General features: G+C 39.8%; 1 protein-coding gene and 1 long non-coding RNA gene across 11 annotated transcripts in view; one reads left to right on the forward strand and one right to left on the reverse strand.

Annotated features, from left to right (window-relative positions):
- The first annotated feature begins 7,239 nt into the window (after positions 1-7,239).
- The window catches only part of LOC134348056 (uncharacterized), a 39,083-nt gene continuing 22,811 nt past the window's right edge, over positions 7,240-23,511 (forward strand). For both annotated transcript variants that reach the window (XR_010018343.1, XR_010018344.1), the window contains exons 1-2: positions 7,240-7,358; positions 10,519-10,613. This is a non-coding gene — a long non-coding RNA (uncharacterized LOC134348056). The remainder of the gene's footprint in view (positions 7,359-10,518; positions 10,614-23,511) is intronic.
- meis2a (Meis homeobox 2a) overlaps positions 17,231-23,511 on the reverse strand; it is a 112,240-nt gene continuing 105,959 nt past the window's right edge. For 2 of the 9 annotated variants that reach the window (XM_063050848.1, XM_063050834.1), the window contains 4 exons: positions 23,196-23,254; positions 21,074-21,163; positions 20,676-20,771; positions 18,321-18,460 (listed from right to left, as the gene is read on the reverse strand). In XM_063050848.1, coding sequence (XP_062906918.1) covers positions 20,713-20,771; positions 21,074-21,163; positions 23,196-23,254 — 208 coding nt within the window. In that variant the 3' untranslated portion in view covers positions 18,321-18,460; positions 20,676-20,712. Of the gene's footprint in view, positions 18,461-20,675; positions 20,772-21,073; positions 21,185-23,114; positions 23,255-23,511 lie in introns of all 9 variants that reach the window. The other 7 variants (XM_063050842.1, XM_063050825.1, XM_063050823.1 and 4 more) reach the window with 4 other exon arrangements.

Raw genomic sequence — 23,511 nt, forward strand, 5'->3', positions numbered from 1 at the left:
TCCCTTCCCTGTCCCTTCCTCCTGATGTCTTGCTATGCCCCTGCAACCTGTGTCTGAAGCCTTCCCTCACCTTGCCTCGTCTGAAGTTTTGCCTCACCTGTAACCCTCGCCTGCACCGCTGTCAAGTTCAATCGCCAGAGCAAGAAAAGGAACTGTCTGTCTTTGTTTTGAACTGTCTCTGTGACCACGCCTTCACTAGGTAGGTCTGGCTGTTTGCCGCTACCTAGTGTTGGGATCTGTCTTTGTGTCCTCGCCTTCGCTAGGTAGGTCCGGCCGTTTGCCGCTACCTAGTGTTGGGAACCATCTATATCCACACCTTTGCTAGGTAGGTCCAGCCGTCTGCCGCTGCCTTGTGTTGAGAACCGTCTCGTCGTATTCTGTATTCTGTGTACGAGTCCCAGCCCTATGTCCTGTTTCCAAGGAGGGGTCCTGGCTCTGTGTTCCATGTTCCTGTCTCTCCCTCAACCTAGTCAAGGCTTCAGGGTCTCGTCCAGTCCTAGCCACGTCCAAGAACCTTATCCTGTCCTGGCCACAGCTTTGTGTTCTCGTCTCGTCCATGTGCCTCGCCCAGCCCAGGAGTACCTTTCCCAGCCCAGTGCTGGAGATTTCTCGTCCTGGGCTGGAGTTCCCTCATCCTATCCTGGAGTCTCTTGTTCCATTCCATAGCCACGCCACGTCCTATAGCCTCGTCATGTCCTCGCCTAGTTCTGGAGTCCGAGCCCGAGTCAAGACCCAGTTTCTGGGTCCTTGTCCAGTCTCTGGCTCGGAGCTCGAGCCCAGGCTCCTAGTTCCAAGTTCCATGCCCTGGTTCTGCTACCTTAGTCAAGTCCTAGCCCAGGCCCTGTATCCTTGTCTCGTCCAGGCCCTGTGTCATGTCCAGCGTCCTTTCTTCCCCACTTCCCTTGCTTTCTTGACTACCTAGTCCTATTCCTTGTACTTCAGTGTCTGTGTCTTGCAGTTGTGTTCACCTCCCAGCGCCCCCATTATGACAGGCCTACACTCATCTTTGGAACATCTGGACAGTAAAGACATTTATGCTAAACCATTGTTTATTGAATATAGCTTCATCTTCAGTACTCAATACTTCCATTTGCAATTGGGTCCTTAATTTCCTCACCAACAGGTTACAATCAATAAAGATAATCAACAGCTCCACCATGATTATCCTCAACACTGGTGGCCCACAAGATTGTGGCCTCACTCCGTTACTCTACTCCCTTTACACTTGCAACTGTGTGGTCAAATTCTACTCAGTCAAGTTTACAGATGATACCATCATTTCATCAGACTCTTATGCTGAAATAAGTTTATAGCTGGGAGTTTAATGACCAAGGATACACATTGTATCAAAAGGATAGGCAGGAAAGCAGCGGGGATGGCATGGCTCTGTTGGTAAAAATGAAATTAAATCATTAGAAAGAGGTGACATAGGGCCGGAAAGTGTTGTATCATTGTGAATAGAGCCAAGGAACTGCAAAAGTAAAAAGACTCTGATGGGAGTTGTATACAAACTCCTAAACAGTAGTAAGGATGTTGTCTACAAATAACAACGGGAAATAGTAATTGCATGCCAAAAGAGTAATGTTACAATAATCACGGGGGATTTCAATATGCAGGTACATTGAGAAAATCGGGTTGGTGCGGTATTTCAAGAGGGAGAATTTCTAGAATGCCTATGAGATGTATATAATATTGTATCATTTCTTAATGCATGCATTACTAAATGACAATAAAAGAGGACTGCTTGTCTTCATAATCTAAGATGGCTTGTTAAAGCAGCTCATGGTTGATTCCACTGGTGGATCAGCTATTCTGAATTGGCTGTTGTGCAATGAAGGGGAATTGATCGGAAAGCTTAAGGTAAAAGTATCTTAAGGTAAAAGTGATCATAATATGATTGAATTCACCCTGAAATTGGAGAAGGAGAAGCTAAAGTCAAATTTATCAGTATTACAGTAGAGTAAAGGGAATTCCAGAGGCATGAGAGAGGAGTTGACCAGAATTAATTGGAAAAGTAACACTGGCAGGGATGACAGCAGAGCAGCAATGGCTGGAATTTCTGGAAGTAATTCAGATCACACAGGATATATGTATATCCCAAACAGGGGGAAGTATTCTAAAGGCAAGATGACATGACCATGGCTAACAAGAGAAGTCAAAGCCAACATAAGTGAGGGCATATAATAGAGCAAAATTTAGTGGGAAGTTAGAGGATAAGAAAACTTTTAAAAACCAATAGAAGGCAACTTTGAAAAATCATTAAGAAGGTAAAAATGGAATATGAAATTAAGGTAGCCAATAATATTAAAGGGGATACCAAAAGTTTCTTCAGATACATGAAGTGTAAAAGAGAGGCAGGAGTGGATGTCGGATTGCTGGAAAACGATGCTGTAGTGGTAGTAATGGGGGACAAGGAAATGGTGGACGAAATGAATAAGTACTTTGCATCAGTCTTCACCGTGGAAGTTCCAGGTGTCAGGGGCTGTGAAGTATGTGAAGTTACCATTACTAGAGAGAAGGTTCTTGGGAAACTGTAAAGTCTACAGGTAGATAAGTCACCTGGAACAGATGGTGTACACCCCAGGGTTCTGAAGGAGGTGGCTGTAGAGCTTCTGGAGGCATTAGTAATAATCTTTAAAGATTCGTTAGACTCTGGAATGGTTCTGGAAGATTGGAAATTTGCAAATGTCACTCCATTCTTCAAAAAGGGAGACAGGCAGAAGAAAGGAAATTATAGGCGAGTTAGTCTGACCTCAGTGGTTTGGAAGATGTTGGAGTTCATTGTTAAGGATGTGGTTTGGGGATACTTGGAGGCACATGATAGAATAGGCCATAGTCAGCATGGATTCCTCAAGGGAAAACCAGAGGGGAATCGGTTGATGTTGAGTACTCTCATTTTCAGAAGGTCTTTGACAAGGTGCCACACATGAAGCTGCTTAACAAGTTACAAGCTGTAATATTACAGGAAAGAATCTAGCATGGATAAAGCAATGACTGATTGGCAGGAGGCAAAGAGTGGTAATAAATGGAGTCTTTTCTGGTTGGCTGCCAATGATTAGTGGTGTTCCACAGGGGGCTGTGGTGGGGCCGATTCTTTTTACGTTATACATCAATGGTCGAATTGATGGCTTTGTTGCAGAGTTTGCAGATGGTACAAAGATAGGTGAAGGGACAAGTAATTTTGAGAAGGAGAGAGGCTACAAAAGGACTTAGATTAAGAGAATGGTTAAAGAATTAGCAGATAGAATACTATGTTGGGAATAAGGAACTAAGGAGTCCTTGTGCAAGATTTTGTAAAGGTTAATTCGCAGGTTGAGTCTGTTGAAGCCAAGTTGAAGGCAAATGTGATGATAGCATTCATTTCAAGAGGACTAGAATATAAAAACAAAGATGTAATTTTGAGGTTTCATAAAACACTGATTAAGCCTTACTTGGAGTATTGTGAGCCGTTTTGGGCCCCTTACAATAGGAAGGATGTGCAGAAACAGGAGAGGGTTCAAAGGAGGTTCATGAAAATGATTCCAGGATTGAATGGCTTGTCATATGAAGAATGTTTGCTGGCTCTGATCTGTATTCACTAGAATTCAGAAGAATGAGGTGACTTAGTTGAAACCTATTGAATGTTGAAAGGCCTCAATAGAGTGGATGTGGAGAGGATGTTTCCTATGGCTGGGGGGATCTAAGACCAGAGGACACAACCTCAGAATAGAGAGGCACCCTTTTAGAATGGAGAAGAGGAGGAATTTCTTTAGCCTGAGAGTGGTGAACCTGTGGAATTTTTTCGCCACAGGCATCTCTGGAGACCAAGTCTTTATGAATATTTAAGGCAGACATTGATAGATTCTTGATTGCTCTGGGCATGAAGAGATATGAGGAGAAAGCAGGAGATTGGGGTGAGAGGAAAAATGGATCAGCCATGATGAAATGGTGGAGCAGATTCTGCGCCTATACATTATGGTTTTCTGGTCTTATATGGTGGACCATATCTCAGTTAATGTTAAGTTGGACTACAGGAAGGAGGTAGAAAGTTTAGTGACATGGCGTCATGGCCACAACCTTTCCCTCAATGTCAGCAAAACAAAAGAGCTGTCCTTGCCCTTGGGAAGGAAGGGTGGTGCAGATGCTCCTGTTTACATCAGTGGTGTCAAGAGGGTTGAGAACTTCAAGTTCCTAGGAGTGAACATCACCAATAGCCCACCCTGGATCCAACCACACAGATACCATAGCCAAAAAAAAGCTCACCAGCATCTATACTTCCTCAGGAGGGAAAAGAAATTTGGCATGTTCCATTTGATCCTCATTTAATTTCTTATCAATGTACCTTAGAAAGCATCCTATCCGGAAGTGTCATGGCTTTGTATAACAACTGCTGTGCTTCTGTCTGCAAGAAACTGCACAGTGTTATGGTCACTGTTCAGCACATCACAGAAACCAGCCTCCCCTTCCCGGGTTCTAACTTCTCACTGCTTCAGTAAAGCAGCCAGCATAATCAAGAACCCCGCCTAGCCCAGATACCTGCTTCCTTCCCCTTCCCATTAGGCAGAATACAAAAGCCTGAAAGCATGTGCCACCAAGCTCAAGGACAACTTCCATCCTGCTGTTATAAGACAGTTAAACAGGTCCCTTAGTACAATAAGATAGACTCTTGACCTCACAATCCACCTCATTATGACTTTCAGCCTTATTGTCTACCTGCTCTGCACCTCCTCTGAAGCCATAATGTTTTATTCTGCACTCTATAATTGTTTTACTTTGTACTGCCATGATGCACTGTGTAATGAATTGACTATATGAACAGTATGCAAGACAAGTCTTTTGCTGTACCTTGATACATGGGACAATAATAAATTTATAAATTTACCAAAGGTAATTTACAAAATAGTTTAGAAACACAGCCACTCATCAGTCACTGATATTACATTTTCTGCTGGGAGATATATTTATGCAAAAGATATATGTCCTCCAGAATAATATCAAGCACTGTTAGCTTCAACTCAGTCCCTAAAGCAAAAGTGACACTTGTGTGATAAGCTGCTGATTTTCTTTGTGCATATGAGTACATAAAGCATTGGCATGAGTAGCCCTATGAAATTCCTTTTTTAAAAGTCATTTAGAGGAGAAATATAAAGATACAAGATATATTGAAATTGCAGTCCATCCTCTTTTAACCTACATACATAAGCAGTCACTTGGGCTTGCCCTCAGTATTCATCCAGAGGACTGTGACATTTTTATGCTTTATATGCTTCAATCTGAGTGGTAACCAATCTCCAAGACATGCTGTAAGTCCACTTTTACCCTTGTGTTTTATGTCTCATGCTCAATGGAGGCTAACACTAGAGACATCAGTAAATCTGCAGCGTCCAAATGTATAGAGCAGGTGACTGATGCATTGTTTGCCAGAGGTAGCACTTTAACTTTCCCCATGGACATCTGACAACAGCCTGAGAGACCACTGCATTTTTCAAGTAGCAAGGTTACCCAAGGTCCAGTGTATTATTGATGGTACCCAAATGGCCCTATGTGCTTCTGTGTACAATAATTGTTCATTCATGACTGCAAAGGATTGCCCCACTATTAATGTGCTACCATGTGCACACATCCATGCAGGTAAACATCTGCAGCTTAAGCAGCATTTTTCATCCCTTTGTTTTTATGCCACCTAGAAAGAGAAGTACAAAAATTGGTTCCCAGGAGATTCATTCTATGTCCAACAGCTCAAACTGACAAGCTTCCATTGCTACTGTGGCCAGACAAAATAATGTCCCCACATCCACCAAAGCTATCATCAAATACGTTATTGTTTGCTGAAAACAGTAAACCAAATGTCTCCCTGCAACAACAGGATCGCAAAATAGATCTTGGTGAGGTTAGAAAGCTATGCATATGGAAGTAACAGGAAACAGTCAGTGAAGAGCTGACCTGCAGGAGAAAGCTCATGTTGAATTAATTGGTACTGAAGCATGCTGGTCAACTGTCAATACTTTTTTTTTACAAAGCTCAGTCCCTATCTGCTCAGTAAGGAGCAATGCTTCCAATTTTGCCAAATCCTGAGGAATAAGTCATCACCTTCACTGACTTGATCTCCAACTGAGCTGCCAGAGATAACAGCCCTTGGCAAACTCCAGCTGCATGACAAGAAACCTCTATGGAGGTGGTGACATTTAAAGTAAGTGCCCTTCCTGTGCAGGTGATCTGTGTCTATGACTATCGTTGTTAATCCTCTTGGTGACAGTGTGTAATTGGTTTATATGAGACGGTAGGTGTCTACAAGATGCACAATATCAAGACAATCCTCACAAAGCTACAGGCTCCAACATGTCTCTACCTGCAGCATTACCTTAGCTAAATTGTTCCTACCCACTTCATAGCCAATTACTACAATGAGCATAGTGGTGGAAGAGTTCCCAATACTTTTATTTTAATCCCATTATCAGTAAAGCCATAATTTTTTTTCCTGAAAGCTTTTTGGCAGTTTGCCCTTGGCATTTTTCTAACCTACAGTTTGCTGACCTTGCCTTGATCTCCAGGGTTAGCCTGATTTACACACCAATGACATGCTTCTCTGTATCAATAATGCCACTGTTTGGTAGCTTGCCATTTAGAAGGAATTCCACCACCTGCCATCTACTAAGTACATATTGATATTAAGGTTAAGGCATTATAGATCCTTAAGTGCTTCTTCCAACTAGCTGTTGTGGAGAAGGGTGGGTTGGAAAACAAATATCTTCTGTGCATGCCCCTTCCCTAGGATTCTTAAATGCTTTCCTCTCTGATAGGTGTTGTCCATTTACCATTCATGTCATCACTCATGCCACAGGCAGGGTCAACAAACTGATGCTTAGAAGAATGTCAATGACAAAGCTGGCAAAATGAGGATCTCATACTTGAACCAATCTCTGAATTATTTGGGACCATTCCTATACAATGGTAGGTCTAATCCAGATAGAAATGTCTAAATATGAAAGTAGTTAACACTTGTCTGCTAACAGATTGAAATGAGGAAATACTTGCAAATAGTTCAGTTGAAATTCTGTTTTGAGAAGGAAGTACAAAAAAAGTTTTAGCAATATTATTAATTATACATCTTCAAATGACAAGAGAGGCTGGATCAAAGAGAGAGGAGCGAGCAAACAGGAAGGTGATGAGTGATTATGAAGTGATGACAGTGAGCCGGGCTAGAAAATAGAGTGAGGAAAACATACCCATGCTTCCTGAATACCAGTCAGTTCTGTACTGAGCAAATTAAGTTGCAGTGGGCAAGGAATGTTCATCAGCATGGATCAAGCTGGCTGTTGTGGATTATATTTAGGAAACTAAGGTCATTCAGAGATTGGCTGGTGACCTTGAGGGAAAAGGTAAGGCCGGAGCTGGTTTTTCAGCATTCTCTCTTACATTTTCTGTTGATTTCATGTCAGTACAAGATGGTCCTCAAAATCTAGCACATGATTCTTGACAGACAAGTTTAACTACATTAGTAAAATTAAATACAATTATTCAGAAGTAAATCTGTAACCAGGAAAGAAGAATGCTAAATTATTATGTCAGAAACTTGGAGGTTTTAGGGGTAGCTTCCCAATGAGAATTGAATTGCACTTTAGTATAATTAACTCTTTCATCACTTATTATATAGAAAATGGGAAAGGCAGATAATGTGGATGTAGTAGTTACTGTGAAAGCTATGAATGTGAAGGTATCCTGTCCTGCTTTTTGATTAACCATTTCATTTGTTTTTTTTTGCTCTCCTTGCTTGTTGTTTAGGTAAGTTATTCGAGGTGGTGGTTGGTGAAGGAGAACAGGCAGGGTTTAACCAGTTGTTCAAGCAGCTGGCCATTTTACTGCAAAAAATAAAGTCAAAAGTTCAAGTCACAGCCAGCCTGTCACTCGCTGTCACTCACTTCAGGAACTGGCTCTGATCTGCTTTCTGCCTGATGACCAGATGACTTTACTCTGGGCCTTTTCCTCTCCACTGGTGACTGAGATGAGTGTTGCTCAAGACACAGTGAATGGTAAACTCATGTTTTGTAGGCCCCAGCTCCTCTGACCCTCCTTTTGACAGCATCCCGGAAGAAAGGAGTGCATTGAGTATTATAGGGAGCAGGTTAAAAAAAAGTGCTAGCACTGTTTTTCCCTTTCCGCAATGTTCCTGTTCTGTGGTGACTGCATTTTGCGTATCACCATAGCCAGGAAGAACCTATGGCTCTTGCCTGATCTCTCCTCTCATATGAAGGGGTGTGGTATTGAAACAACAGTAAATATTTGAGAGTGCAAGCCAATCTTGAAAGTTTTAATTTAATGTTGATTCATTTGTTCTTCTCTCTTAGGAAAATGATTTGGCAAACATTTCCACAGTGCATCAGCATACATATATATTGTGCTGCCTATAATTTAAATAGTTCCAAATGTCTAAGGGTCTGAAGGCAAGTCTAAAGTGGAATAGATAGCTGGGATGTTACATGAGTAAACATTGAAAAGGTGGGAATAAATTATCAAGAACCTATGTTCATTTAGCTAGTTACGCTCTAAAACACTGTAACGTACTTCTGTGTCCATTTTCCAACTCAATCAGTTACTGAATTCACTTATGAAATAGTCATTTAAGATTAATTTACTCTGATATCAAAATTTAAAGAGCTATGTACAGTGCTACTTTTCATGAAGGGTAAGCTATCCCCCGCCACTAACTGTTATTAGAAAACTATATATTGCTGTCAGCTGCGGTCTTCAAAGCTTAAAAAAGTTCCTGACACCAGCTATTGCTTTTCAGCACCAATGCTTCCAGTTGCTAACTAGGTCTCCTCAATGCTAAATGCAGCTTCACAGTAAAACTTCCTCTAGCATCCATTTCCAGTACATTACTATTTTCTGTCATTGGTATTAAGGGTTTGGTACTTGATATTGCTACCTGATACCATTTGTTTTAAAACTTTTTAAAAAAGATTAAATCAAATGTTTGAATGTTGTTGTCATTTAAACATTTCACTTAATGTTAAATGTCTCCTTATTTTTTTTTAAAATACCAGGGGTTGTTTAACATGGTTTCGAAAAACCAAGTTTTTTCTTTGTGAATAAAGTAGTCTGATCTCATTCTGTCACTCCCCATTGTGTGGATAGAAAAAGGACTAACAAGGCTCCCAACATTTTTTTAAATCTGTACCAATGTTTATGCTTTTCATCAAAACCTATAAATTGTTTGCTTAAATTGTCAGACAAAACAATCATAAGACTGGGATTCCATTACACAAAGATACCAGTAAAGTTACTCTGGATCACATTTTCCACTGATTTTTTTTGATTGAAGGCATAGTTTTCACACTTGCACTGGCTGTAACTTTGAATGAAATGTTATTTGTAACTAATTAATATCAATGTTGTAAATAGCTTGTAACATGTCCAATAGAGGCAATAATTATTCACAATATTATTAGCACAGTGGTAACATTTTACCTGATTTTTCCGTAAAGCACTTTGTCCAGTAATTCGAATTTTTGTGATTCTTTTGTTGCATTACCCGATCTGAAAAATCATTATTTCCGTTAGTTTACTGAGTTTTTAGTTCTTCTTCTGGCTGTTCGTTTTATGTTATTTTATTCTGCTTTTCCTCCCAAATTAGACGTGTACTGATTCAGTTGTGTTAAAACAGCTAAAAGAAAATTGGATGTTAAATTGGTTGAGAATAAGTTAAATTGAATTTATTTAAACGTTTCGGAAATAAAAATAAAATGTTGCATTACAGTTTACAAAATAGTGTTCTATATTACTAGAAATTGTTTATTTTCCACGGGAGATAATGCCGCAGATTATATCTTCAGTCGTTCCAAGGTAAAACGTGCTACATCTTCACTGTGAAATACGTCTATTTATTTGCTGCACCGTATTGAATAGGGTATCTTGCACAAGTACGACGTTATCCTACAAACCTCTACAATCACTAAAGTATGAACGCTAACAATAGAATGTACCAGTCATATGAAATGAGTGAGTCGTGTTGTGATCCTCACGGTTTTCGCGAAACAAAAATGCTTTTAAGTGATCTGGAAGGTCGTAGTGAAGTGCCAAGACTGATATATAAACTCCGAGTGCTGATAACGCCCTTGTTATTTGCTTATTATTTTAAAGCAACTTGGTGGCTAATTTTGACCAATCCTTGGGAAAATGACAGTTGTCCTCAATGGGTAATAGGAATGTACTTTGAACATTTGAATACGTTATCATAATTGTATTCAAACAAATCTTGCCTAGATTGTTTTTTTTACCGTGGCTTAGAATTGGATCAGCCTTTTATAATTTTTTTAAAAATTAAACTAAACGCAGTGTTTTGTGCAATTTGTTGATTTATGTTCACGGCGGTGTTGTTGGAATTCGTACTTTGCAAATAACAGGACATTTAAATTTAAGTGAAACTGGACGCCCACCTTTTTTAAAAAAGTCTTCCCTTCAGGACAGCATTCAGTATTAAAACATTGCTTGGCCAGGTATGTATTTTATTGATAAACTATATTTGGACTAATTGCACAGGTGAACACGCCTTCCCGAGAGATTCGACGGACACTATGGTTCGCTGATGTTCCAGAATATTAACTTTCAGCTACGACGCCACGGGCTGCCTTCAGGTAGAATGTCAGTAACTTTGCACTGCAGAAATCCGGTCGATTCCTGAACGTGCGATTTGCAGCCATTCCAACCCACCCAACCCCTCTCAAGCCGAAGGTTCCAGAGAACCGCAGGGTTTCCATTTGATTGTAAAGAAAGTCGCGACTGCACCTTGATAGGCTCAGTACACACTAGTTTTTATTACAGTGGGAGAAACCAAATGTTAAAACTATTAAGAGTATTCCTGAAAGAAAAGTGGTAGGTTTCTAAAATACCTGTGTCTGCATTTCAACAAATTCTCGCGTGCATTTTGTGGTCGGTTGTGTGAGTGTGCGTGTGTGTGATGCGCGCCCGCGTGTGTGCACGTAATTGAGGAGTAAAACTGCCGTGATCACCAGCATTAGGAGCGCACCGATTGCCGTCCACTGCTCTGCCCCACGTGCTGGGCTGCAGGTCAGCTTCACGGCTCCGTTCGCTGCGGCCGGGTGCGTCAGTAGGGGGCGCTCGGATGCCGCTCCCTCCACTTGCTGTGTCCTGCGACCACCAGTTCATCGCTGACGAATATTCATTTCCCCCATCCAGATCCCGAGCGCAGCCCAGCTCTCCATCCAAGATTTTACTTACACTTATCATGAAATCTTTATGCAATTAATACCCGCATTAGCCACCAACTACCCGCGGGATATTTATAACCTTTTTATTCTGCATTGAGGGGAAAAATTGAATGCTTGCTAGGTAATAACAACGATTTAAAACGATAAATTATCAACGTTTTTGCGCCTGTTAGTTCCGCTGGTTCGAACACGATTTATTTGCTGTGCACTGCGACTCCTGGAGCTATAGTTGTGTGTTTTTTTTTCACGGAATTGGTCAAATGTTGACAACCTTTAAGACATATAAGACCCAAGATTAGTGATGAGAAACTAATGAGGAAAAAGAGGGTCTTCATCTAAACTTCGCACCCGAGGCTTCTCATTAAATCTGAACAGATTGGATATAGCCAAGATTCCTCAGCTGAAAGCTGCAGGCTCAACTTTATCTCAAGTTTTATATGTTGCTTCTTTTGTTTTTTAAAAAAATACATTTTCATCAGTAAAGCAAAAGGCAAACTGCAGCGTCTTTTGCGGAGCGGGAGGGCGATTCGATCGCTCGGTCTTCCCTTGAGCAGTGTGATTTACTAATTAGAATATTTACATCATTAAGTCGAGGAGAGCGAGGAAAAATATCCGTCATTCATTTCTTCTAGACTAGAGGTAGACACACTGGAGAGTGTGCAACCGTCTCTAATTCAAAAAGGCAGTCGGGCAGAAAAGGCTGTGAACAATATCCTGCTAGTTATTAATCAGTACTTCTAATAGCTCGGCGCTTTGCGTGTTGCAGCCGGCTTTAATATTTTTTGTAATATTGATAGTGAGCATTCTTCGCATAAAGCGCTATACACTTTTGATTGGCCATGCGAGTTTATAAATCATATTGCTAATGGGGAAATGATGTCCGTTTAAACTTTATTTGCATTTATTTGTAAAATTATTTTCAATTATAATTTTTTAAAAACACCACTGTAGAAGCACTTTTGAATAACGAGTGTGTTGTTGAGTCAGTACATCGGAAGAGTTTTAATGATATTCGTTCCTCTGCATTTCTTCTTTATGTTTATTGCAAATCAGAGTCTCCACAGAGCCAGAAACGTTACCTATAAAGATGGAAAATACTACAAATAATATCTAGGCTTCATTCATTACCTCCATCTCCATCCTCCGGCCTTGGTCAAAAGCAAATAAGAGTTGGCATTTACGCACTAGGGATAATTATGCAAAATATTTCGGAGCTTCCTGTGGGGAATAATCTGTTGACGCTTATTTTTATTTTTTTTAACTTGTTCGATATAAGAACGGAGATACAGTAATCTGATTGTGCCGCCCGGAAATCCACATTTACTGATGAAACAATGATTGTACTTCAGGAATACAGGCTCTTTCAGCATTCCTGTCATTTGCCTCTTATCTTTAAGCTAACGGTTTCAATTATGATAACGCAGTAACATTACAAATGCCGACATCCCGAATCATACTGTTTACATCCACATTGCAAGGTAATGTATTTCAAAATGTCTTCATATATAATCCGTTGGATAAAAGCTCATCCAGCCTCCTTAAACAGATAAAGGAGATAAAAACGTGACTCAAGTCAATTCTATTTCCCGCGAGCCCCAATTGAATGGTTTACATGATATAAGTTGTCTTTTGCACTGGTTTCAATATTTCTCAGTGCGGTTTGCTATGTTGTTACATACTGTCTGCATCAAAGTGTGATCTGTATGCAGAGACAAATATAGACTGATGTCACTTATATTTGTATATTTTATGACCAATATAGAATACTATCGGCTTCAATTTGCACTTTTTTTTCCTTTACTCTTCAATAAACTGACGTGGTGCCCAATAGGTAACGATATACGCTATTCCTATAGTTACGCACTGGGAGATAATCCATTGTATTCACAATAAAATGACTGGAGTCCAATTTGCAGGAAGATACAGTGAAGACCGATTTTGAAACCAATATATTATGTGCAGGTTGAAGAAGAAATGAGCTGGAAGCAAAGCAAAACCTGATCTTAAAGACGGTCTGACATTTCCGGGAACAATCAAAAACTATTAAACAAGCATCGTTGCACTGAGAAAAAAATACCAATAAGTCTACAACATCCAGCTTAGGTCAACAGGAATAATAATTTACCATACCGACGGATATATAAAGATTTCTAAAGCACATCAGCAGTGAAGCAGAAATTTGGATTTGACACAAACTTAATGTAAACCTCGGTACTCCCGTTGCCAGTTCTTGCTCTAACCGTAACGGCTTCCGACTGAAGGCAATTCAGTGTTAAATGTGACCGCACAGCGGATGCAAAACATATAAAAAGGGCGAAAGATAGTCATTTTTTCGGCATGACATCGATTTCGCTTAAGGAAAGCGCATTGAATGGTAATATATAGACTCAGAGTTCAATTGACGTGTGATAAATATGCAGCGCTGCTTTTTCTTCCAGTAGGATTTCATTCCGCAGATAGTTAAAATGACCCAAAACATAATATTAAAACGAGTTAGTCTGTACTTTGGACTAATATTCTAATTAGGATGTGTCTTCAAGAATAACTTGTCACAAAGTCAAACTTGTCGATTAGTGTCAATTGTTTTGAAAAAAAATACTCGCATTCGTTTTCAACTGGTAAATATTTTAAGGAGATCTATCAAAGAAGTACCCCTGAGGCCGAAAAAGAAGCCTTCCTTGGACATAATTAAAGAATACGCTTAACTACTGATAGTTTGAAATCAAGGCTAGCAGATTTTATGGCAAAACAAAATGTATTTTAGGCGATCCCGTGCGCACGCACGCCGAGGGTCACTCCGGTGAAGTCCGAGCTTTTATTTGCATTGATTTAGTTGGGCCCTGAGATAATAGCTAAGTATCCTCAGAGAAAGCGTTCACAGGTAATTTGTCATAACTTCCGTGAGAGGCGGTAACACAATCCGAATTGATTCTTATTCTCCTGTTCATGTTGGTTATCTGCGGACTTTTCAGACATCGGCACAGTAACCTTCTTGGATTTCTGAAACTGAAGCTAAGCCCAAACGTGAATCGAGTTTGTAAAGAGATTTTTCTTTTGCTTATCTTTTGAAAAGAGCAAAGAAGTTTTGTTTTGTTGGAGGCGTTTGCCGATTATCCCATGCCTGGCTCCTGTTTTCATTGATCATTCCATATGAGATAATGCAATTATAAACATCAATAGGAGGTTGCTGCGGGAATCATTATCTGGTGACAGTGATAAATGATCTCCAGAAATAGCGGCGTTTTCTCTGACCCACTCTGGGCTCTAGGGGTTGGGATACAAGGAGTCTCCATAGTAACATGTTTACAGCTAAAATGGTTGGTTAAAAATTCCAAAATGCAGAAAAGTCTTTATACAGGCTATTCAAATTTACAGCTTTTTTCCCCTTCGCTGGTTTTAACACGTTCTTAAGTGTAAACGAGTCTGTAGCAACAGAAATTAAGCGTTAGGCCTGGTCATTTATTTCCCTAATATTTTAGTCTGCGTCTGGCAATCAATTCTTAAGAAATGTGATGACTTTTCTTGTTTTTATTGGTGAAAAAAATAGTTTTGCATTTGCAGTTGTCAATTATGTAAATGGTATTTTTTTTGTACTTTGATTTTTATAGATTTCTTCGCTTAAGTTACTTTAGTGGAACTGCTTGTTTCATTTTAATCAATTTCCCCGAGAATACATTTAGCCGTGTAGTCGATACCAAATCTTTATCAAACTTTCCGCTTTCTGAGATCCTACCAGGCAATCCAGCGAACAGCATCGTTCCCGTCAGCACAAAACGCCGTTTTTTTTTCTGGACAAATATATCAACTTTGTATTTGCTAAAAGTCTTCAATCTTGCACATTCTACTCAACACAAATACACCCCCAATAAGGATTGCTAAATGGCTTTTCCATATCAGGTGAAAATCAAACCACCTAACAAACAGGTTTAAAAAGCACGGAAAGATGCAATAGAATACTCTAAACTCACCAGATTTATTCGTCATCCTTTGTGATTTTAAAGTTTAGAACAAATGGGCTAAGAGGACCTTCAATTTTGAACGGCAATCCAGTTTTTCCATTTTGCACCATTCATTGAAATTAATAACTTGACCTGCAAGTCGGAGCGCACTCCGTTCAAGAAGCAACTACTATTTAAATTTATTAACAAACACACAAGTGGAAAACAGCAATTCCACCTTAGATTTCAGGTTAAAATCGTTTGTTATAACTGATTAACCCCCAGACCCTGATGCAACGATAGGCATATGTCTCGTATCTCTCGCCCATCATTTTTTTTTAAGTTCATTAACAATAAAGTTAAGAGAAGAAATATATTTCCCAATTGGGCGCAGGCGCTGTTCTTACACTTACAACGGGTCTCGCTGCACTTCAGAAGGAGGTACGCCAGATAAACAGTGGGAGCATTCAGAATGAAATTAAATGCAGGGGTTGATGAGGGGAAGTATGGTTACGAACATGGGCACTTGGCCTCGGATCTCGAGACTGATCACTTTGCAAAAGGGTTGTAAACAAAAACCCTCCCTGTGAGTAAATGAGCAAGAGAACGTTCTAGGGACTCTTTGGGAGGGCCCAGCAAAGATGAAAGAACAATGAGTCTGAACCCGCGAATTAGTTTGATCATTGGAATCTAGGTTTCAACAGAAAAGGCAGCAAGCGCCTTTACCATGACTGAAACTGCGACATCTCCTAAGTTTCGGGTCGGAGGGAAAAAAAATGGATCGGGATATGAAATGAATATAACTTAATTCCTAAGCAGGGGAGTTTCCAAAATGTTATAGTTAAGCACAGCAGATGGCGGGGTTGGTTCCTGCAGCTTGCAAACTGGAATTGCCACGCTGAAGCATCTTTCCCGCAACCCAAAATATTCAGCACAATTGTAAAATGTCTAAACATTCGCCCGTTAACCTCTGCATAACACGTTTACATGGTATCAACCCAGGCTGATTTTTTTTTAAATAGACTTTTATTAAGAAGCTCTGTAAACAAAAAGGAGAAACCTCCAGGGTTTTAGATACAATATAACTCACGTCAAATGCTGGCCAATCTGTCTTTCCATATTTCCATAAATACCATTATTCCCCCCACCCGCCACCATACTGACTTTGCAAAAGTTTTGGGATAATTCGGTCCGTTTGTTCTTTACGGACGGGGGGGGGGGTAGATTCGGTTTGAAATTAACTGATATTTTGCATCCTACCACTGAGAAGTAGATGGGGGGGGTGGAGCGAGTTAGATGGGGGAAGGCGTGCGACTGGCCCCTTTAAAATGAGCTTCCGTGACGTTTACCAGTGAAGTCAACTTCTGGGATTTGTAATGGATGAAATCATCTCAACACGCAGAGACAGAAAATTCTGGAAAGCTGGATACGTCAGCTGGTAACATTTTTGAACTTTATTAAACCCCATACCTGTGACCAAGATATTGGTAAATTTATTGGGAATCTTAGTCTGTTGATGAATGTTGTGTACAAAACGCTGTATAACACAAGTTTTTTTTTGTACAGAAGATACCCTGTGTATATATATTATATAAACCCTCTTAAATACTCCACAGACTTCTTTCAAGTGAACCTAGGTGCCCCAGTTCTTGTTTCCCGGAAAGAAAACAAATTCTTCCTGCTTTTGAATCAAATAGTGGCCATGTCTGAACAAGTGGCAAACATATCTTCCAAATATGACCAGCTTCTAGGATCAAACATAAAGCTTCACATCAACTGCTTGTTTTCAGCAGCAAACAATGTGAAGGAACCATACAGGACTGAACTAACCCAACAATAATGAAAATAAAACAGAAAAAGTCCTGTAGCTGCAGACACTTCCTGTGGAGTCCATTGGAAAGTCTCAAGAAAGCTGAAGTCATTCCAGGTGTGTTATCAAACAGAAAAAAAATCTAAAAATGAAATATTTATTACTGCATTTGTGACTGAACACCTTTTAAACATACGTCACAGTCCTCATACAAGTATTTATGTAATCTGACAAAGCTCGCAAGGGAAACAGCATTTTCTTCTAGTGACACGTGCTGATAACAGTAAGGAATTCATTGACATACAATACCAATTCCACAGCAGATTTGATACTAGCAAAACATTCGTCATTTCTCATTGAGGTAAACACATAGATATCTAACATGTAACAATTAATATACTGAACTCTCTGTACCAAGTATGTTACAGTATTTTTTTGTAGCCATTGCTTGTTCCAAGCAGTTTGAGTTCATTTAAAAAGGTCTTTCTTTTGGTTCAAGACCAGCTAAAGGATATTTCATTAAGAAAATTCTACCCAAGAGCATTCTGAATAGTTTGTGTGACAAAATTTTCTCAATGCTGTGACCCACAGCCATAGGAGGAAGCTGCTACTTCATCTTCAGTGTTCCATCAACAAGCTCTATGAAGAAGAGTCAGTCTAGGACATGATCAGACACAGGCCCTTCACTTGGATCGAGCAGGTCCTATTCAATCCAGTAAAATCAGGTATATGAGTGCATTCATAAAACTTTTCACCTAGTACCACATTCAAGGAAGTCTACAGATCTTCAATTAAGCTTCTTCCTCTATGGCAGCTTGGCTGGACTTGGACAACCTGGTCAGAAACACGACTCCATTTGCTGTACGAGGACAACCATTTTGGGAACAACACACATAGTGTGGAAAAAGGATAACTTTCTTTCTAAAAACTATTGGAAGCAACAGAAATAGAGTGATCAACAGAAATGTACAAGTTAACTTAGTTCCTATATTTATGCTACAGTAGTAATAAATCTTTCAGTCTTTTCCAGAGGAACTTAACATTGGAGATAAGTTCAGGTGAAGAAGGCCTTTGACGTCACATTGGCCTTGGCTTGTCATTGGTCCTCTGTTGACGTTGAGAGAAAACAAAATCACAGCTCGTCTGGAATTCCATTAAGTGTCAACATCTGTTCAAAAGTTAGTCTTACATTTGTGGTTCTCTTTTCTTTCCCTTATACTATTGGGCGTGGATGTCCATAACCTGCCCCCCCACACTGGGGTCTACAGGATTTAACATTGTGGGGCTCTGTGCTGACATTGGCATTCCAGGGTGAGGCGGGGGTCCTCCATGCATCATCATGGCCGGGTGATGTGGGTGGCTTGAGAGATAGGAATGCATTGGGGGTCCATGTCTTAACTGGGCAGGGTGCGGGGTCATCTGGGGAGGAGTGTAACTTGGCTGTGCCATACTCATACCCATAGGACCGCCCTGAGATACATAGTCCCCTGGCATGCCTTGTAAACCTGAAAAGACAAAAATACACAAATGTAATATGTTAACATTAAAAAATATCTACAAAACTTATCCTTATGTCTTTATAGTTGTTTGTATGTGGTCAGGACACATACATCTCTATACATATTGGATTGCAGTTATATTGATATATTACGTATTGATGTATTACATAATCACATGAATTTTCTAATAATAAATCACACTAGACAAGTCAAAATGATTAATTTAATCACCATGTGTTCAATCTTACTTATGGGTCACAGGTTCATGAAAAAGAAGGATCAAGTTTCAGGCAGAAAGAATACAGGGAATGACAGGAAAAAAAGAAAATTAAGTAAAACCAGAGAAGAGATTATTAAAAGAAACATAACATGTGATCAGTGTGCAGAAGATCTCTTGCACTTGATATCCCTCTCTTTTATCACTCCGTGTATCCAAATTTTTTAAAAAGTCTTTTCAGGAAAATTGGTGAAATGGTTTCCTAGTGTATTTTTTGAGTTTTTTAAAAAATTTGAGTCATGCATTTTGTTTGGACTCCTTGAAGCACAGAAGGAAGCTGGGGGATTGGGTGTGTGTGGGGGGGGGCGGTGAGGTCATATCTGTCGGTCTCAGAGTGTGGCATGTGGGCATAGTGAGAACGACCTGTCAGTAAATGTCAATCTGATCAGATCACCCATCTTGCTACAGCTAATCTTAAGATAAAGTAATTGGCGATCAATGTCGAAATCATAGGTTACAATTTTAGCTCTCTTCATCGCCTAGAACTTACCAACAGAATTGCGCACAGATTTTTTTTTTGATACCATAAACTGGTATCTAAAGACCTGTATACTGTTGTCATTGTGTTAAGTAATTCTGTAGAGGAGTAGTAACCACACTGGTACAACCATACTGAGACAATAACACAGTCTGCACTGTGTAATATGTCCAACTCAATTCTGTTTATTCTAGCACAGCAGCATGCTCACTGGATGATGATAATTAAGTACCAAATATACCATATTGTCTGGCTGCATAATCAAATAAAGGGAGGATAATATTGTTTGTATTAAGCCATTAATGTAATTGGTTATGAAGCATAAAATATGTTATGTAATTAAACAGACCAGAAATTATATGGCCTATATTAAGAATTATCCAAGCTGAGAAAATGTTGTCTCAATGACTGTTTTAGGGAACATTGCTTTTTACATTTCTTGTTGACTGCATCAGAGAAGGAAGGGCAGAAGGAAATTGACTCCATTGCTGGTACATTATGGTAACCCCCTCAAAGATCTTACATGAAACTATGAGCAATCTAAAACAATCCAGTCAGGTGACTGCAGGAAAGATCATTTGCTGACAACAGAATATGCAAGAAGACTGAAGGCGATTTAATAGTGAAATAGCCTGCTCCTATTTTAGATGTAAGCATTCGACTCAATGTTCACAAAGAGTTTCAGTAAATAAAACCTCATGGTCTGATGCCTCAACGATGTGATGTATTGGTGTTTGCTGTATCTGAATTCCTCAAACATCACAGACATTGGACACACTCCAGCTGATGGATTACTTAGACTGCAGCCAATCAGCTTCACTGGCAAATCCATTCCTTCACTTGCAGTCATCTCTTAATATCTGCCACTGGTTCTCTTTACTTTCCTGTCTCTTTTGTTTAAATCTCCCGCAGGACGTGATGGATGTGCCTACATGGGGTGGAGGGAGGGGGGAGAAACTCCAATGAGGGAGACGCTGTATTTCCAATGCCTTACATCCAGACTGTAGATTGCACACTGCAACATTTCATCTTTACATAAGATAATTTGTGAATCAATCGTTTCCTGACAGATTTATGTCACTCAAAGGACAGTCTCGCTTCTTGCTTATATCGTTTCATGAAGCCTGGTTAATTTCTCTTAAGTCAATTGGGTGCCCTTAAGTTGTTTCTTTTCCCCTAAATGTCCCAATTGCTCATCCACTGCTTGAGTTTGAATCTCTAGGCTTCATAATTAATCCAAATGACTTCAGACCTAATTTGCACTAGATACTGTAAATTAGTTATCTGACCTTTTGCAGTTTGAGGGATGGTGTCAAATGCCATGAGATAAATAATTACAACTGGCCCTTCACTGGAACAGCATGCAAATTCGGGCAAGGCAAAAAAAAATGGAGGAATGGGTGGGTGGGAATTTTTAAAAAATGCACTACAGTAATAGACAGAATAAACAGCCTAGTTGTACTTACTTCCCCCGTGCTTTGCGATTGGTTAACTAGATGAAGGTTACATGTAGTGCCATTGCCCATCCATGCCCATATTCATGCCCATTCCACTCATAGGTCCTAGAAGGGAGATAAAATCCAAGAAGATGCCAGAAAATCAGCAAGGTCGACTAGTAGATAGTGAAAAAGACCCCTTTTAAATTTTTTTTTTGTATTTTAGGATCCGTGGGGTGGACAAATTCCTCACAAATCTCTTGTCTGCAAGATTTGTTTCCCCTTGGGTGCAAAGAAGACAGGCAAGGCAGGCAGCAGGCAAGGAGAAAAACCTTGTGATGGTAGGACATGACAGGTGACGTGGATGAGAGGGGGGGAGGAAGTGATGATGCCTCATTTAAAATGTGGGCCAACTGCATTTGGCTTACCAGCAGGCCGAATTCCCATATGTTGCTGACCATCCAATACAAAGCTTCCCATTGGCTGGCCCTCTGGACTGTATGCTGCTCCTTGGCTTACTGAAGGATCAAGAAGAAAACCTGATTGTAGTCAAACGTAGACACAGAGGAGAAAGAAAAGACATACCAAACAATCAGCAGTTACTCCTGAAACAGCAAACACAATACGTTGTCGCACAAAAAAACATGAATGGAATTAAAGAAATAAATTAAGCCATCAACCATTACCCCACAACCCAGCATCTCTCCAGATTTGAACATTCTTAGCAACTCAAAGGTGCAACTTTATATTGCAAAGGTATAAACAACGGTAGCTCCTCTCCTCAATGCCTAGAAGATCTGGGAACTTATTTTGTCCAAGGGTAAGATTTTTCCCCTGCTTGTGCTGTCAATGCCTCTTAAATTAAAGATTACTAAATCAGGCATTGTGCCCTGATTGTCCCCTGATAATTAACTGTGACTATTGTCTACACCTTCTTTAATTGCACTCTAAGTATGAAGACATCCAGCCTAACATTTAGTGGATTTATTCAATCAATACCATCAAATTACATAAAACTAAGAATAGTGTTATGAATAGTACGCAATTTATGATGATTAAAAATAAATTAAACAGACAGTTCCTTAAATCTCTAACTTATTAAATGCATGCTGTAGTACGGCTTTGACATTTATAGCCCAGATTGATAGGATCAGTGATTTTCACAGCAAAATGGAAGGCCACTCAGCCCATTATGCCTAAGGCAGCTCCATACCCCTACACCTACAGCTGTTCAATTCTTCTTTTTACACTCAAAACTGTAGCTTGTGGTGAGTTCCCTCACCTCAGCCAAGGAAGGAACATTAAAAATAGTTTTCCCGGGTTTGGGAACAGGAGGGAAAAATTGGGAAAAAAAGCATCCAAGCCTACCCGTCCTAGCTTCTTTCCAATAATCTGTTCTTGAGTGTATGTGTGTGTTGATTTTGGGTAATGATAGCATTGGGTTTGACTGCGATGCCTCTCACGCATGAAGAAACTTGGGGAAGGTACTCAGAAGGCACCTGTGGATCCAAATCCCAGTTAGAGTCAGTGCCTTCCAGAGTGAGAGAGGAAAACTTTCTCCACACCATCTTGAATTTACTGAGTTTTGTCATGCAGCTTTGAGGTTAACTCTTACTCCCCTGACAAATAAAACCAAATTTCTTTCTCGCTGTCAAAGAAATTCAGACTTTAGCCCCTGCCCATCCTATCCTGTTCACAGCACAATAACAATTCTGATCCCCAAGAAGTACATTTGACAAGTTGTACACAATTCACAGAAATAAGAAGCACTTTACATATTGAAGTAAAGCAGCGGGTGTAAATCAACATCAAATCAAAGCAGTGTGAGTGACAATAAAAGACTTCAATAAAGCTTCCGGCAATGCAGAAGCACACAACTCCATGGTCTGCACAACATGCTTACAGACTTAAATTTGTATGTGAGCCAAATTAAAACGAGTGATTTGACTGAAATTAAACATTCTTACCAGAAAGATTAAAAAAATAAAGAAAATAATTTATACTGGTTAATGAGGGACTATATTTTCTTCTCCTCGTCAAATAGTGTATGAAAGGGAACACTATTTGATACTCAGGCTTGTATTTTATTTTAGAATTATTAACCAGGGTATTGTGTTTCAGTTTATTTTAACCACAATCATTTTAAAGGATACATAGCTATAATTAACAGTAAAATAAACAGCAGCAGGGGCATAATAACAGTGCATTTTCCCAGGAGTTGTGAGCAGTAAGGAAAAGCACCAGTGGCTGAGAGAGACAACCAGTGATTTTGCAGCAATAGCACCCACTCAGCAAACTATTTGTGGTGCAAGTATATTTGCCCAATTACCATCATTAACAAGAAATCAAAGCAGCTTTGGGAAAGTGAGGGTGGAAATTCCAGTTGGTATCAGTTAGTGAGGTTTCCCCCTGCACTGGAATTCTGGGTTGTTAGCTCTCCCAGAATGCCTGGCTGCTGGGTTTATTTACCAGGTGAAGGAACTCCTGATGAATAACTTGATGAAGATTTGTGCCTGCGGGACTTGAATACAGTAACTACTTGAGACTTGCCTGCTCGATTTGACTGGTCGATCATGGGTTGTACTATTCTTCTCCTGGCATTAATGAACCTAAGACAAACAGGAAAAGGGTTGATTTTACACCTCAATTTGAAAACACACTTAATTTTTTCTCATTTTGATTTATTAAAGGCACAGTAAAATCAGCTGCTCGCTATGGCATCTGTTGATTGCAAAGTCTTCTTATGGTCAACCATTTTAATATATTTAGTGTTTAAGATGAAATGTCTGTCTGCACAAGAGGCACAAACATGGTAAAAGTTCATTGCTTCAGCTAGCTTGCTTTCTTCTGAAAGAAATTGTAACAC

The sequence above is a fragment of the Mobula hypostoma genome, chromosome 1 (genome assembly GCF_963921235.1).
Source record: "Mobula hypostoma chromosome 1, sMobHyp1.1, whole genome shotgun sequence".
Lineage (NCBI taxonomy): Eukaryota > Metazoa > Chordata > Chondrichthyes > Myliobatiformes > Myliobatidae > Mobula > Mobula hypostoma.